Here is a 16,169-nt window from a genome sequence, read left to right as displayed (position 1 = left end):
CCAGCATGGGAGATAATGGGGCTCTTTAACTACAGCCAGGGGTGGGACCAGCTACATAATTTATGGGGGCTGGTACAAAAAAGAAAATGCATGGTTTCTCGTCCAAAAATTGTTAAGAATTTCAAAAGAGCGACAGCAGAGCATTAAAGTAAGCAGGGGCCCTGTGTAGCTGCGCAGGTCAGACACCCACGAAGCAAGCCCTTCCCCAGGACTGGAAAGGGCAAGTCAGAAGAGAAATCTGGAAGGCAGAGTCCTGGAATCTGGGATCATGCTGGACGTGGAGAGGCTGACAGATGACTTTTCTGCAATGGTTGCCAGGTCACCCCGCTGCTTACTGGGCACCCCCTTGGGTGGTCCTTGATCACCTCTAACTTAACATGCCTGAATTTCAGCCCCTTCTCCTCCTGCTGCTACTCACCCAGATCTGTTCCTGTAGGTTCCCTAATCTAAAGGTGTCACCATTCACCCAATTACCCCAGTTGAAAACCTTGGCGTCACCCTCTGTCTCCCCATCCCGACCCTTCCGGCAATTTACTTCCTAAATGTTTCTCCCATCTGTGTGGCCTCTCCAATCGCTGCTATCACTGCCAAGTTCCGGCAGGCCCTTATCAGCTCAGGCCTGGATTACCCACAAAAGCCTCCTATCTGGCTCCCTGACTCCAGTCTGGACCCCTACCCCCACTCTCAAATAAAACATCCATCCTCCACAGTGCTGCCTCACAGAGGTTCCCAAATAAATGTCCCCCCGACCAGGTCACTGTAAGACACCTCATCCAGGGCTACCCCAGCCAGAGGGTAAGATCCAAATGCCTTAAATGACACACAAGGCCCTCTGTCACCTGACCCTGCTTAATTTTCTAATAAATGCCAGAGTGTCTTAGTCTCTCACAAACCTCCAGCACACATCAAGCCAGCATTTTGTTTTTTCTTTACCTCTAGCAGTTTCCTCTGCCTGGAATGCCTTCCTTCCTCCCCCTTCAGTGGCCTGGCTAACTTCAATTCATTCCTTGAAGTTTCCCTCAGCTCTCCTCTCCTGCTCTGGGAGGCCCTCTCAGGTCCCCCCACTCCCCACACCCTGGATGCTATTCCATACGGACTGCAGGACCTTAAAGAGGCCTGTGGCTGTGCCAAGCCTCCTCTCTGGGCTGGGGGCAACCAGTCTTGCTCACTCGGGTGTCCAGCACCCAACATGGAGCTGGGCCATGTGGGTGCTCCATACATGTGTGGCTCTGGGCTGAAACATCTGGTGGTGGATGTTGCTGGTGACACTGGAGGCAGGTGCAAACTGCAGGGAAGGCTGGCAGGAATAACCCCAAAGAGAGACCCCCCCCCCACATCACATCTTCCTTAGGGCTCCAGGGGCAGGGCCAGGACAGTGCTCAGATTGAATGCAGCTGTGACCCAATAACAACTATCTAGCGTCCGGTTTGATTGCATTTGATTTCAGAATTTGATCTCTGCTTCCTTCTAGAAACCTCATTCTCCTGTGTCTAGTAAACAAGCACCTTTTTCGTGGAAGCAGGCTGTTTTGTACTGAGCAGCTCCCTCCCTGCTCCAGCTAATAAAACGAAAATGGTGGGTCTCCAAGCTGGAGAGTAGAGGCAGGTTCCCTCACACCTGTTCCTGCAGCCAGCGGAGCCCTGGCACGAAGCTGGCCCTCAACGAATGCCTGCTGAATGGGTGAACGTGTCCAGTTCACCAAGATTGGGGATGGGAAGCCTGAAGCTGCTGGGGACTGCTGGGGAGCAGACAGCCTGGGATTAGGCTTGATCCACAGATAATCCCCCAAATCCAGAAGCCACCTGGACAGTTGCCTGGACTGAGCTCCGTCAACGGATGCATGTTGACGCTGCAGCCGATTCCGTGATAGATTTTCCAGGGGCCAGAAGACGGCTCCTCAAAAATAAAAAAAATAAAATATAAAAAACAATTATTCTCATTATTGTTGAAGTGTTACAGAGAAAAAAGGACTGCCCATCCTTTGAGGGCAGAATCCATTTGGGGAGATAAACTGCTGGCTCTTCTCTCCATTTCGACTTTGAGGTTGCCTTTATTTTATTCTTTTTTAAGATTTTATTTATTCATGAGAGACACAGAGAGGCGGAGACACAGGAGGAGACGCAGGCTCCACGCAGGGAGCCCGACGCGGGACTCGAACCCGGGACCCCAGGATCAGGCCCCGGGCCGAAGGCAGGCGCTGAACCGCTGAGCCACCCGGGGATCCCCGAGGTTACCTTTATTACAGAAAACGTCAAGCACACAGAAACGTGGAGAAAACAGTGTAAGGAGCCCAGCAGACGGTGGCCGTGCCTGCACTCCACCGGTCACCGACGCAAACCCAATCTGGAGTCTTCCATAGCTCATCCCTAGAGGCGAAGCGCGAAGCACGTCGTTCCCGCGTCAGGCCTCGGGGAAGCCCAGGCTCCCGCACCGGCTGCCCCGCGGGCACAGGCGGCGGGGGGGGGGGAGGGGGGGGCTGCCCTCGGCCCCGGCTCGCTCCGCGCCCGGCTCGGCCCCCAGCAGCCTCGGCCCCCGCGTCTGGGAGCCTCGGAGGCGGATCGCGCGGCGCCAGGCCCTGCCTCCCCCGCCGCCCCCTCTTCCCGCACAGCGTGGGTCACCTCGGCCTCGCGGCGCTCCTGACAGCGGCGGCGGCCCGGGTGATGCGCGAGTGAGTGTGCCCGCGCCGGCCGCAGGGCCGAGGGAGGCGCCTTCCACTTCCTCCCTCGCCGGCTGACTAAGGGCGCGCCCGCCCCACGCCTCCGGCTCGCTCCCCGGGGCGGGGCCAGACGCCGGGGGCGGGGCGAGGCCCCCTCCGGCCTTATATGGGCAGCCGCGTCACGGGGCGCTCACTCATTCACATAAAACGCGGCGCTGCCGGCGGAATCCCCGGCTTCTGGGGCGGCGAGTGGCCGGGCCGGCTGCCGAGCGTGCGGGGCGGGAAAGAAGAGCCGCGCGGCCGCTCCGGCTCCGGCTCCGGCGCCGGGCTCGGGCGGTCGGTGGAGCGGCCGCAGCCTCGCAGCCTCGCAGCCTCGCAGCCTCGCAGCCTCGCAGCCTCGCAGCCTCGCGGGCCTCCCGTGCCTCGCCGGCGGGCCCCGGCCGGGGGCACCTGCGGGGCGCGCGGCATGAAGGTCACGTCGCTCGACGGGCGCCAGCTGCGCAAGATGCTCCGCAAGGAGGCGGCGGCGCGCTGCGTGGTGCTCGACTGCCGGCCCTACCTGGCCTTCGCCGCCTCCAGCGTGCGCGGCTCGCTCAACGTCAACCTCAACTCGGTGGTGCTGCGGCGGGCCCGCGGCGGCGCGGTGTCTGCGCGCTACGTGCTGCCCGACGAGGCGGCGCGCGCGCGGCTGCTGCAGGAGGGCGGCGGCGGCGTGGCGGCCGTGGTGGTGCTGGACCAGGGCAGCCGCCACTGGCAGAAGCTGCGCGAGGAGAGCGCCGCGCGCGTCGTGCTCACCTCGCTGCTCGCCTGCCTGCCCGCCGGGCCGCGGGTCTACTTCCTCAAAGGTGAGCGCGTCGGGGCGCCCGGCCCCCGCCCCCGCCCTCGCCCTCCCCGCCCCCGCCCGGCCCGGGGGGTTGGGGGGCTCCCGTGCGCTCCTCGTGCGGCGCGCCCCCCGCCACCCCCGCCCCGGGCGTCGCCGCCTCCCGAAGTCCGCACCCGGGGCTGACGTGCGCCGGGGAGGCCGCTGCCCGCGCCAGCCTCGCAGCCTCGCCCTCCCACCCGCGTTCCTCGAAAGCTCCGGGCAGCCGGTCGGCCCGGGGCGGGGGGGGGGGGGGTCCCGCGGAGGGGGCCGTCGGCTCGTGCCGCGCGCGCCCAGCCTCGCCGGCTTAGCCGCCCTCGCGGGGGCCGGGGCTCCGAGCCCTGCTCCGGGACTGATCTGGCGGGATCAGCGGGTCGCGCCCCCAACCCCCCGCCCCCGGAGCGTGGCGCCGCGGCGCCCCCTTCCTCCCGCCTGGACGGTTAACGTGTGCTGGGCAGTCTTCGCCGACCCCTCTTGCCTTTTTGACCCTGGCCAGCCCCTCCCCTTCCTTTCCACTGCATTTTACTGCTTTTTATTGTTTTCCTCCGGCCTTCCCGTCTCCCCTCCCAGGTCTTTCTCTAGCTCCATTTGGAACCGACAGCCTTCCCGCTCTTCTTACCCCTTCCCTTAACTGCCCCCCGCCCCCTGGCCCCCAGGTCATCCCCGGGGCCGGCTCCCTGACGGCTGCCAGGGGAGCCAGGATTTGGGAGAGGCGTAGCGGGCTGGTGGCCAAAGGGACTCCGTCGCCTTTGGTCTGAGTCGCCCCAGGAGGTGCCCCACCAGTCCGCCCATTACACCTGCTGGAGAGAGGACTTTGACTTCTGAGCCTTGTAGTGAGCAGGTGACTTACTTTCAGACTACGGAGCTTTGATTTCTGGATCCCTTCCTATGACTTCTCGCGCCTTGTCTTGAGTTCTTTGTAATCTCCGATGTGTAGAAGACCTAGTCCACAGTGCAGAGATGAGAGTTCAGCCGAGCTGTGCCCCAAGGCCCTGCCAACCCTGTTGCCCACTCCTTGAGATACAGCAGGAATGTGGTTCAGAACTCGGATGCAGTGAGCTGAGGATTAGGGCCCTGTTTTAAAACCATGCAGTTTGGGGAATTTCACACACTCTAGGCCAGGAGATCACATGCGCAGCCCCCACCTCCATTAGCACCTCTTACAGACTGTCCCCTGTTTATTCCTGTTAGGGAGATGACAAGCAGAAGATGGTCATCTTCTCAGCTTGCAGGGGATGGAGAGATGCCCTCCCAGCTCTGCAGAAGTTTCGCACTTAGCCTGGGATTTCTTTCTCTTCCTGATGTGGTTTTTATGTCCTGTTCTTAGTAATGGGTACAGGAAAAGCTACTGCCTCCCCTGTAGCATGAAAGAAATGTTCCAGGAAACCCCTCCGGGTCCTGCCTCTGCTCCGTACCCCTCTGGGGGGGGGGGGTTGGGGGGGGCACGCTGACTGTTTAGTAGAAGTTACTGCCACAGGAAAGAAGGAGCTCTATAGACTCACATCTTGGGAAAATTCATGTCTAAAAAAAATTTTTTTGAGAGTAACATACACAAGTAAAATTATAAAAGCACAAAGGCTGTACAATGAAAAAAGTGTCTTCTGCACACCATTGAGCCCGGTTACACTCTCCAGAGACAGCCACCAACTTTTTTTTGTTCATCTTTAGACAAGCTGATTTTCCATGAGTATCTTTAAAAAGGAGGATGGTTTTGTATATTTCCAGTTCCTGCTTCTTTCACTTAACTAGATCTTGGGAGACTAGTCCATATCCGAGCATACATGTCCCTTTTACTTTTTAAACCAGTCCTCTACTGGTAGCCAGTAGGTTTCTTTCAACCTCACTATTTGAGGCAGTGTGGTAGGGCATATTTTTGTCCAAATGCTTGGTGTGTGTACTGTCTTTCAGTAAAATTCTGATAATTGCCAGGTTGATCGTTGTGTGCCTTTTAAATTTCAGTAGAAATTACGGGATACCTACTGTTACAACAGTACAAAACTTAAGTTGTTGCTCAAGAAAAATTTTATTTACTTCTCTACATCATGTCCGGATATGAATTCAGGTTTTAGTCTAGTGGCATTTCAGATCTTGGGGGCAATGCCTTTCATCCTTTCTTTTAGCCTCCGCACACCCCACCCCACCCCGTCCCCAAATAACACTAAAATGAGATGACTGAATGGCATTGTCACTGTGTATTTATATACAGTGTCCATACACCTTCTCTGTTCCCCTGGTCATGCAGCAGTGATCAAAAGCGGAATCACTCTGAAGAGGGTTAAAGCAGCCAAAAGAATTGCCACAGCTCTGGCAACTCAAGAGTGAGGCACCAAGGAAGAATGATCTGTCTGTCCATGCCTCTGAGGGGTCTGGGTGAAAGAGACCACCACCTAATCTGAAGGACTCCTGACCCCAGCTTGAAGAGACAGGATCCTGTTTATCTGTCCCTCAACTACACTGAGACTCTTGGCCTGCCTGCCTTATTTTGTCAACAGGCAGGCGGAACCCGGCCCACACCCGCACCTCCTGTCTGTCCTGACAGCCATCTCTTAAGTGTGCTATTTAAAGACGAGATGTGGTGGCCTGAAGGCTTCTCTTTCCCAAGCCTCATTCTTGGGAAAGTTGGGGAGGGCCTGGGCCACTCTTACTCCCGATTCCCATCCCATATCACTCCGTTTGTCTCCTGGAACCCAAAACATTGGAGGCCCAAGCACAGGAAGTGATTTACTAACGAGGGTCACCTCTTTCAACAAAGCTGTGGGTCACTAATTCGAACATTCTCTCTGCCTCCTAGGAGGGAAAGGGCCGCCCAGGAGGGAAAGGGCCGAGGGGCTACAGTGAGGGGAGGGGGAAGCTAAGTCACAAATACCACTGCCTCCCACCTCAGTCATTCTCTGACATGTGGGCTCCTGTCATGACTGGGAGGACCAGAAGCTGATCTGGGGAGGCCCATTGGGCTTTTTGTTGAAGTGACCACAGAGGAGATTGGAGTGTACTCATGGGGGCGGGGGCAGTTCCAGCAAGCTGGGAGGAAGCAGTAATGGCAAGATGACTCATTCTAGGAATTGGCTGCAGCTTCTGGGAGGGAGCTGGAGACCGCCATGCTATCCATTAACCATTTGTCTACTGCAGGGGTTTAAAACCACCGTGCGCTCCACTGTGGGACGATCACAACACCCAGAGACAGAAGAAAGAAGGGACTTTGGAAAATATACACAGTCTCAGGATGCATATTTAATCAATGATTTGACCCTAAGTGAATTATTCGGGTCAGAAAAATATAGAAGGGTTTTTTGGAGGCTCTCAGAAGCCCCTTAGGTCCTTTTGGATTGGGAGTGAGGGTTTCCCCAAGTGACGGCTGGCCTATTCACCTGGTAGCACTTGGCATGTTTTTCATTTGGTTCTTTCCTACTTAGTGCTGGGCCTGAGATTGCTTTAATATACCCAAGTTTCTGTGCCTTGGTCACAGTAGCTTTTACCTGAAGTTTCCCATCTGGAGAAGTTTAAATGTAATATAAAGGATTTTTACAGAGTCCTACCTGCCGGTAGTTCTTATCTGAGGACATGCTGTGGGGAAGATCAGAAGGGAAAGTTAATAAGGTAGAAAGGGAGGGTAGGTAGTCTTGAGAGGGAGAGAGTTTTTACTTATTGGGACTGAGAATTAAGTTCTAAGGGCCTCGTGCCTCTAGTTTGGTTTTTACTTATTTGGACTGAGAATTAAGTTCTAAGGGTAATTAGATTGATTACTCAAAATTGGACCTATAGAGAGGATTATCAGCAGTGTTCTTTAGCACCTTGGGAGTGAGAAAGGGCAGGGCTGTTTTAATTGCTCTTAGTTTAAACCTCATACTAGCCCCCATTCCCTTATGAATAGAGGGGGTTCCATCCATAATCCAGTTCAGAGCTAATGGGCCAGGGATAAAACTGACCAATTTAGGCGTCTCTTGCAAATGAATGAAATTCTGCATAATCACACCTGCATTTTAGACAAATGAGTGAAAATAGCTTTTGTTTTCTGGAGGGATTTGGTTAATATTTGCCAGATGTCAGATTTCCTTTCAGCTGCTTCTGATAGACACAAAAAGTTAATGATTGCCTCTCTGAACTATAACTTTTTAGAAGAGCGAGTGTGTGTGTGTGTGTGTGTGTGTGTGTGGCCCATTTCTGTTTTAAAGCTATTCATTGGTTGGGCTCAATTTTTATTTTATAAGACCAGAATCTATGTTAGCTTAATATTCTTGACTCTTAAAAAAAAAAAATATATATATATATATATGTATATATATATATACATATATATATATATATATTCTTGACTCTTCCACACTGAGGGTATTGATTAATTCTGGACATTTTCTGAAAGCCTGAGAAATCAATGCTTAACATCTATCTTCCTTTTTTTTTTTTTTTTTAACCCCTTGCAGGGGGATATGAGACTTTCTACTCTGAATATCCTGAGTGTTGTGTGGATGTACAACCCATTTCACAAGAGAAGGTTGACACTGAGAAAGCCCTCATGAGCCAGTGTGGGAAACCAGTGCTCAGCATCAGCTACAGGCCAGCCTATGACCAGGTAAGTGGTGTGGAAGTGCTGTCTTGGCTGCTGACTCTGTTCCTTCCTCGGCCCCCGGCTCTTCCTCTCCCCACTCGCTCGGTGGCACTGGTTCGTTCTTTTGTGGATCAGGGTGTTGGCAGAGCCCTCTAGCTTCAGAGAGCTATGGCTTGCCAACTTGAGTTTCCATCCAAGAGTAAATGGGCTTCTTTCCAGCAAACAAGCTGACAAGAGCAAACCGAGCCACAGGATGCTTGACAGCTTCTGGAGAAAAGGGGAAGTGAAAGATACATTATGATTAGCTGGCCTCGGAAGTGCAGAGAGGCTTCAAAATACTAGTTTAGGTTTCCCTGAAGATGTTTCAGAGCTGACTTTCAGGCTTCCTGTGTTAATCTTTGTAATTGTTCATGCTCTGCAGTTTCTGCACAACAACCTAGGACCTGTCAAGATGTGTCTTACTGTTATTTTTAACCGAAACAGGGCTGGAGGAATGGATGCCTATTTGGATGGCTAAGCAGGCCCCAAGGGTTTCTGGTGCTTACAATTCCATAAATTCTGAAGCCCAGAGAAGATCAAGAGACACCATAGAGAATTTCAAGCTCCTACAAATATGTGGGGTTTTTTCCTTCAAAGTATTCTACTTTCCAGCAACTCTTTAAAGGCTGAAAATGTGGAAGACTCAATCAGGGGTTCCCTCCAGTGCGGGAGGATGAGAGAAAGGCGGGCAAGGATCAAAATCTGGCAGAAACCAGAGCTCGAAGCCCACCTTCCTATTTTACAGAGGGGGAGGAAAAAATGTATCTCACAGCGGAGATGATCTCTTTGCAAAGAATCCTGTAGCTGGGTTCCTGGTAACAGTAGGCCCAGAGCTCCCCCCTTCTCTTAACTCTGATTCTTTTCAGGACCTTGTTCTGTTTTCCACAGAAGCAGAATTCCTTTTGGAAAGGGGCCAGTCTGGGCACCTGACTTGGCAGGAGGATCTTTTCAGGTTTTCCCCCCAAAATAATTGCATATCACAATCCTAAAGAAGGAAGATGCCTGGATGCTGTCTAAAATGACTGCCTGTCATGAGCAGTGCTCTGCCCCTGGGAATAAACTTCCCAGTAAAGCCAAGTAGCTTTCCTTGAATGGGATCCTTGGTTAGGAAGTCTGTTAGCTTGGCAAGGTGCCAGGGTTATTATTTTGTTTGTTATCCTTTATTAAAAAATACAGCGTATTTTTTTATTTATTTTTTTATTTATTTTTTAATTTTTGAACCCTTAACATTCAAGTTTGGGCATGTGGCTTCACTGGATTTCTATTTTTTGTTTGTTTGGGTGGTTTACCCTCGCTTCGCAGAAAGTGAAAGAGAAACAAGAATTGTCAGGATGTTGTAAAAGCACAGCAGACGTTTGGCCAAGAGAGGACTGGGGAGGCCCTGATGTGTCTCTAGGGTTCATCTGGGGAACCCCCGAGTGCTATTTCTTAGAAGCGCGTCTGCATTGAGAGAAGCCAGGCAAGCTCGCGTTAACCTTTGGGGTTTCTGAAGGCCGTTGGTTTCTTCCTCTGGAGTCTAAACAGAGGGATCAGAAAAAGAAAGATACATGGTTTCAGGGGGTTGTTGTTTTAGGCTTTAGAAGTAATTGGATAAGATCCCAGGTCTGGTGTGTCAGTGTTTTCCAGGCACTAAAGAGAGGGAGACATCCATGTAGGTACATCTGAAGTGTTAAGTCCAGGTGGGGCACCTGGAGGGGCTCAGCCGGTTAAGCATCCGACTCTTGATCTCAGCCCAGGTCTTAATCTCAAGGTCATGGGTTTGAGCCCCTCACTGGGTGCAGAGTCTACTTAAAAAAATATATGTATATACTGGTTGTTACTCTATCTTTTGTAAACTAGAGTTACAGAGGAGTTTGTAAACTCCTCTATAACTTCCCCCAAGTGACCAAACCGGCCTTTGCTTAAACACTTTTTCTCAGGAAAGAAAAAGCACACACCGCATGCCAGGTAATTTGAAAATTGCGTTTTGCTGGCAGGAGAAGAAGGGGGTACCTTCTTCTACCTACCCCTCGTCCTATGCCCCTTTCCCTGTTACGGGTCTGGCAGTTTCCATTCTGCTTTTATTCCAGGACAGGAAATGGAAATACAGGAAGCGGGTGGATGAGGGGAGAAAGGCTCCCAAAGACACAGCCACTGTCCCCCCAACCCCAGTCTTTCTAAATCTCTAGACTCTCCCATTGTTGCAGTTAACTTGGGTTTTTTCTTGCCACCCTGGAGGTGCTAAGACTGCCAGAGTCTGACCGGCAAGCTGTTGTTCTTTTTAACTTTGCCTCAGGGTAGATGGTCTCTGCTTCTAATTGGGATCCTCCTTCACTGGAAACCTGGTGTGTGGGTGGCCTTCCAAAAGGGTGATGATGTCAGCATCTCTCACAAATGCTCAGCCCCACGTGAGGAAGATCAGGGGTAGGAGAAACCCCTCTCCCCTTGGCTTAATAGCTTTTCTTTAAGGGTTCTAGGTAAAAACAGTGGTCATTTCCACTTCCAAGAAGCATCCTTTCTTGGGGGCACATTTTATTTATTTATTTTTAAGATTTTATTTATTCATGAGACACACAGACATAGAGGGAGAAGCAGGCTCCCCATGGGGAGCCTGATGTGGGACTCAGTCACAGGACTCCAGGATCATGACCTGAACCAAAGGCAGATGCTCAACCACTGAGCCACCCAGGCACCCCTTTGGGGCACATTTTAACATCTCTGAAACCCCCATGTATCTTAGGACCAATCATCCGTACTCTAGGCTTGATGAAATAACACTGTAGGAACATCGGGGCTATAAAGTGGAGGTACTTGTCTTGTTGACATCTGTTTCATCTAGAAAGAAACTGAGGCTGCCCCACAGTTAGAAGGCTTGCCCTGGTGCTGTCGGAGCAGCTAGAACTTGAATGTAAGCTTCTCAGTTCTTCCCGTCACGCACATCTTCTCATCCTTATCAGCACAGGAAGGCTGTTAGCATGTCCTCTCGCCTCAATATGTATAAGAAAATGAAAATCTTTGCTGTGTGGGCTTTGCCATCACTGAGTCACAAGGCAGCAATGTCGGGTAGAAAGTCGGCCAGGATGGAGGCTCCACCCACACTCCTGGTTCAACTACCCTGGCTCTGAACTCTCTACCTGGAAACCAGAAAGGGAACCTCCCACCTTAACGACAAGTAGGTCAGGGTTGTTTTGTTTCCTCTCCTAAAGGAGCGAGTTAATCCAATGTTTCCTTCGCCCTTCTTTCCAGGGCGGCCCCGTCGAAATCCTTCCATTCCTCTACCTTGGAAGTGCCTACCATGCATCCAAGTGCGAGTTCCTCGCCAACCTGCACATCACGGCCCTGCTGAATGTCTCACGGCGGATTTCCGAGTCCTGCACGACCCACCTACACTACAAATGGATCCCTGTGGAAGACAGCCACACAGCCGACATTAGCTCCCACTTTCAAGAAGCAATTGACTTCATTGGTAGGTTCAGTCATTCACCCTCAGTCATTTGGGGGTGTCCCAAAGGGGCACCTGTTCTTGGTTTTGAGGTACTGATGGAGGCTCCCTTTGCCAAGAAGAAAAGTGTCTTGTATCTGCAACCACCAGGCGTTGGGGCCAGGAAGAGATGCAGCCACCAAAGAGGCAGAGGGGAGGATTCAAGTTGCTATTAATAGGAGCTTTAATTTGCAAGATAAATGAATTAATATAATTTTATGGCAACACTCACTGCTGCTCTTGTTATTTTCCCTAGCTGGGCGGGAAGCAGAGTGTGTCCGTGCGTAATGCTCCACGCCAGGGAAGCAAGGGAGGGAAAGAACCATCCTAACTGTGCTTCTACGTAGGTTGGGGTATTTTTAAAAAGCAAACAGAAGGATTGAGAGAGCACCAGTTACACACTGAGCCCTGAGGGCCCTGGCAGCTTTTCACAGTTTTTGGCAGACTGCTTTAGGGGCAATTTGTTTTGCATTTTCAGCTAATTTTGGATTAAGGATAGCATTTGATCAAGCTCCATGCTCTGTGCACAGAGAAGTTGGCATCTCTTATACCTTGTGTTAGGCAGTTATCATTCGCTCCCCTGTGCAGGCCTGGAAAACCTCTGGTCTCTGCCTGGAAAGGGCTTTGGGCTTTGGGTTTCTATCTCTTCAGCCTAGCCTGGATTGTTCCCTTATTTGACAACTTCCCCCACACCCCCAATTCCTCCCACCTCGGTGGCTAGGCTGACTTTTTTCCATTTCTGATTTGCAAGCACCACTCCCCAACCTTGTGGCCTGTCCTCTCCTTTCCATTTAACATGCGTGGAGGTTGAAGCTGAGATGTGATTTTCCTTACCTTGACTTGAGGGCTTTAGAGGGGGAAACGCAGAAATGCAGGTGTTGGGCACAGCAATAACTATTTAGGGCAGGTAGCAATTAAGGAGAGCCCTTCAGCCACATGGTGAGCCCTGTGCTCATCACACGTGGTTTCTCCTCTACAGGAAACCCATTGGGAAAGTCACCAGAGGCAGAGGGCTAAGCCTGTCCTGGTGCTTTGAGCCTCTGGGCTGAGAGGTTTCCTTTGGATCTCTGAGAGGCAGCCCAAATGATAGGTTCAGAATGGGAAACCCTTGACGTTGTCTCCCTGACCCTGGGAATGCCTTGCCCTTCTCTGCCTGTTATTTAATTACCTAGATAGCTACTGCGTGAGCTCATGAAACCCGCCCCCATCCATTTCTCAGAAGCCTCCCTCCCCATCCTGTGTATTATGTACACAACCACACAAACCCCCACAGCCTTTTGAAAGCACAGGATGCTTTTCCCCAGACTCCTTGCCCTGCTGGTGGAAGGGGGAACTGAGCCCATACCATGCACTGGCACCTTCCCAGGGCCCTCCTGGGAAGGCCACGTGGAAGACCGGTCCTGAGGGGTAGAACAGAAGCAACTCTAGGCCCTTTGCTTTCTTGGACATGTCACTGGGCAATGAAAAGCTAGTCTACAAGGAGCAAAGGGAAATTGGGAGTCCTGACCCTACAATCCTAAGGGTTGAGGGTTGAACAAATTTACAGGAAGTTTTTTTGAGTCAGACTAAATTGGGGGTACCTCTAATGAGCTCCACTGAGTATGGCCTTTGGGACTTGGGTTCTGTTGGGGAAGCTCCAGGGTTCCTCCCTAACTTGATCCAAGTTGATCTTTTCGAACTTGTGAACTTGGGGAGGGAGGGAAGGAGGGAGGGAGGTAAGGGAGCTGACTTGATTTGCCCTTCAGAATCTTACATGTTTTTGTGTACTGTGGCCTTTCACAGTGCCAGGTACATCAGACTTCCTGTGTTGTGATGTAATAGTTTCCTCACTAGCAAGACAGGGAATTGGAAAGACTGTTTTTTTTTGTGGTTTTTAATTGATGTGTACATATATGTGTAACCTTTTGCTCCTCCTTTTTAACTGTTGTAATTCTTCCGGGGTTGGGGGAGGAGTGGAACAGAAAAGGAGGCCACCCCCTTGACATATTGAGCTAAAGAATGCTAACTCGTGGTGGTAGGTTTACAGCAGTGTCTCCCATTGTTGTGCAAGATGGAGTTTGCGAAAGCCATCTCTATCCCCAGGTCTAGTAAGCGTCACTTAGCCAGGGCTGTAATTAGTGGCTGTGCACTATTCATTGGACGTTCGGTGGTGGGAACTCTGGGAGCTGAGCCAAACATCTCGCCCTGGCACAGCCAGATAGGGTGCCCAGGGAGGCTGGTAGGCCTCTAGCAGGAGGGGCGGGGCTAGGTCCTTCCTATGAGAATCAGATCCCAAGAGGCAGGAATTGCTTTTCTGAGCCAGTCTTTAAACCTGCGACCCTCTCAGGAAAATATACATACCCAGTAGATTTGCATGCAATGTCAAGGATTTTCTAGTGGCCTCTTGAAACCCATTTCAGGAACCCAAGTGAGGATGGCATCTCCAGGAAGGGATTATTACTCCAGTCTAGCACCTTCAGGGGCAGAATATATGCAAGTATCCTGGAGAACAGGGAAGCACCTCTAAAGATTAGAGAGGTCCCACACGAGGATAGACTCTCCTGGGACCCCAAAAGCTCTGTCCCTGCCAATGAGCATTAGACTATGTGGGAACCTTCGCCTTTGGGCAGATGTGATGTTTGATAACTAGGTCACTTTTGTGTTTAATTCTTGTATCTTTGGCATTGCCTTTGGGTTTCAGTCCCAACACCTCCTCACTGTCTTTTCTTCCTTCTAGATTGTGTCAGGGAAAAGGGAGGCAAGGTCCTGGTCCACTGCGAGGCTGGGATCTCCCGCTCGCCCACCATCTGTATGGCTTACCTCATGAAGGCCAAGCAGTTCCGCCTGAAGGATGCCTTCGATTACATCAAGCAGCGGAGGAGTGTGGTCTCGCCCAACTTTGGCTTCATGGGCCAGCTCCTGCAGTATGAGTCTGAGATCCTACCTTCCACGCCTCAGGCTCCTTCCTGCCAAGGGGAGGCAGCCGGCTCTTCATTCCTCGCCCATTTGCAGACACTGAGCCCTGACATGCAGGGTTCCTACTGCACGTTCCCTACCTCGGTGCTGGCACCCATGCCCACCCACTCGACAGTCTCAGAGCTCGGCAGGAGCCCCATGGCCACGGCCACATCCTGCTAAAACCAGGATGGGGGAACCAGCCGAGCCCCAAGAACAACTGTGATTCTGCTTTTTTAAAACTCGTGGACATTTCATACCTGTGCAATACTGAACACCTCACTGGCCCGCCGCCCCAGTGGGACAGTGAGTGGTCACCAGGCTTGCAAACGAACTTCACATGTACAGTGGGGATAGGTTTTGGGGACCGAAGGAAGGCCAAGCCATTATTAGAGCACAGCACGTGCCGACTACTGTACTTCCAGACCCCCTGCCCTCTCAGGACCGCCTAGGCCCTGCACCTCCAAGCTCGCCTTTTCATTTCAAGCGCAAGGCAATAAATACCCACAGCAACGTGGGAGAGAGCAGTTGCTAGACCAAGAGAAAAGGCAGTTACAAAGCCAAGTTGTTCTGAAGGAAGCACAATTTCCACCTTACTTTTTTAACTTTGGCAGTCTCTGCATCTGTCTCTTGCTTCAGGGCATAAGCTGATCACCACCCAGTCAGGAAAGTAACCCCTCCAGGGTGTGGAGGGACAAGATCAAGATGCTTATTTGAACCCTCACATGGTTTTGAGACTCCCTCTTGGGTCCCGTGTGAAGGCGGGTGGTTGAAGTAGCAAGACGTTGACCTGTCTGGGTGTCCTTTCCACTGGGGGTTCTTCCCTAACTTTGGACTTCGCATGATTCTTATTCATACTTGAACCTTTCTCGTCACCCCCCTCCTCAAAGCATCTCTTGTGTCATTCGTAAAGAGCTCTTCAGACCTTAGACCAAAAATCACCCCTTTGAGGGGGTGGCTGTGGGTGCCAAGAGTAAAAGGGACCCGCTGCGTCCGGGTCACTGGCATTGAACTGGTCATTTCCCCAGCTTGCTGTCCTTAATGTGTGCTCGTCTTGTCTCTTGTGACACATGTTTTCTCCCCTACCCCTGGGGGTTGTCTTCAGACTGTGGACTTCTGGGGTTTGCAGATTTTGTAATGTGGTACTTCTTTTTTTGTCTGTAGTTTCTCTCTCCAGGGGAAAAGGCAATAATTTCCTAAAATCCATATGAATGTGAAGAACAGCAGTATGTTACTGGGTGTTGTTTTTTTATAGTGCAAAATAAAAAGATTAAAAGAAAACACTTCTTCATACTGGTAAGTTGGGGTCATAAGGTAGGAGTACATTTAGGTGAGGACCCAGCCTCTTTCACTGGATCCAAACACTCTTTCCAGGTGAGCACTAGGGTGATGGTGGACATGCTACTGTAGGTGTGAGTCTGCGTGTCTGCTTGAGAGCTGGTGATCTTAGGGATACAGAATACTGCTTTCCAACTGAGAGGCTTCCCTAAGCTCCTTGCAGGAGGAGTCCTTAGGCGCCAGCCACGTGAAGAGGTGGTCCACCCACTCACAGCTCTTCACTTCCACAAACCCGGGCAAGGTGGTCTTGAACCTCAGATGCCTCATCAGTGAAATGAGCTAGAGGATCCTGAAGGTCCCTTAAAGCTCAAGGCCTTGATTGTAGCAAACCCGAGTG

At 51.7% G+C, this 16,169-nt stretch overlaps 1 protein-coding gene across 1 annotated transcript; it reads left to right on the top strand.

Annotated features, from left to right (window-relative positions):
- The first annotated feature begins 3,060 nt into the window (after nt 1-3,060).
- Nucleotides 3,061-15,775, top strand: DUSP5 (dual specificity phosphatase 5). Its single transcript, XM_072805358.1, has 4 exons — nt 3,061-3,501; nt 7,937-8,085; nt 11,326-11,545; nt 14,277-15,775. The coding sequence occupies exons 1-4, from the start codon at nt 3,123-3,125 to the stop codon at nt 14,675-14,677; spliced, it is 1,149 nt and encodes a 382-aa protein (XP_072661459.1). The 5' UTR covers nt 3,061-3,122; the 3' UTR covers nt 14,678-15,775.
- Nucleotides 15,776-16,169: the final 394 nt, after the last annotated feature.

This window comes from Canis lupus, chromosome 29 (genome assembly GCF_048164855.1).
Source record: "Canis lupus baileyi chromosome 29, mCanLup2.hap1, whole genome shotgun sequence".
Taxonomy (NCBI): Eukaryota; Metazoa; Chordata; class Mammalia; order Carnivora; family Canidae; genus Canis; species Canis lupus.
This window is presented reverse-complemented; position numbering and strand designations above follow the sequence as displayed.

Coding starts and splice junctions, on each gene's coding strand:
- DUSP5 (XM_072805358.1), top strand. CDS start 3,123: ATGAAGGTCACGTCGCTCGACGGGCGCCAGCTGCGCAAGATGCTCCGC. Junction 3,502..7,936: donor GCGGGTCTACTTCCTCAAAG/GTGAGCGCGTCG, acceptor AACCCCTTGCAG/GGGGATATGAGACTTTCTAC. Junction 8,086..11,325: donor ACAGGCCAGCCTATGACCAG/GTAAGTGGTGTG, acceptor CCTTCTTTCCAG/GGCGGCCCCGTCGAAATCCT.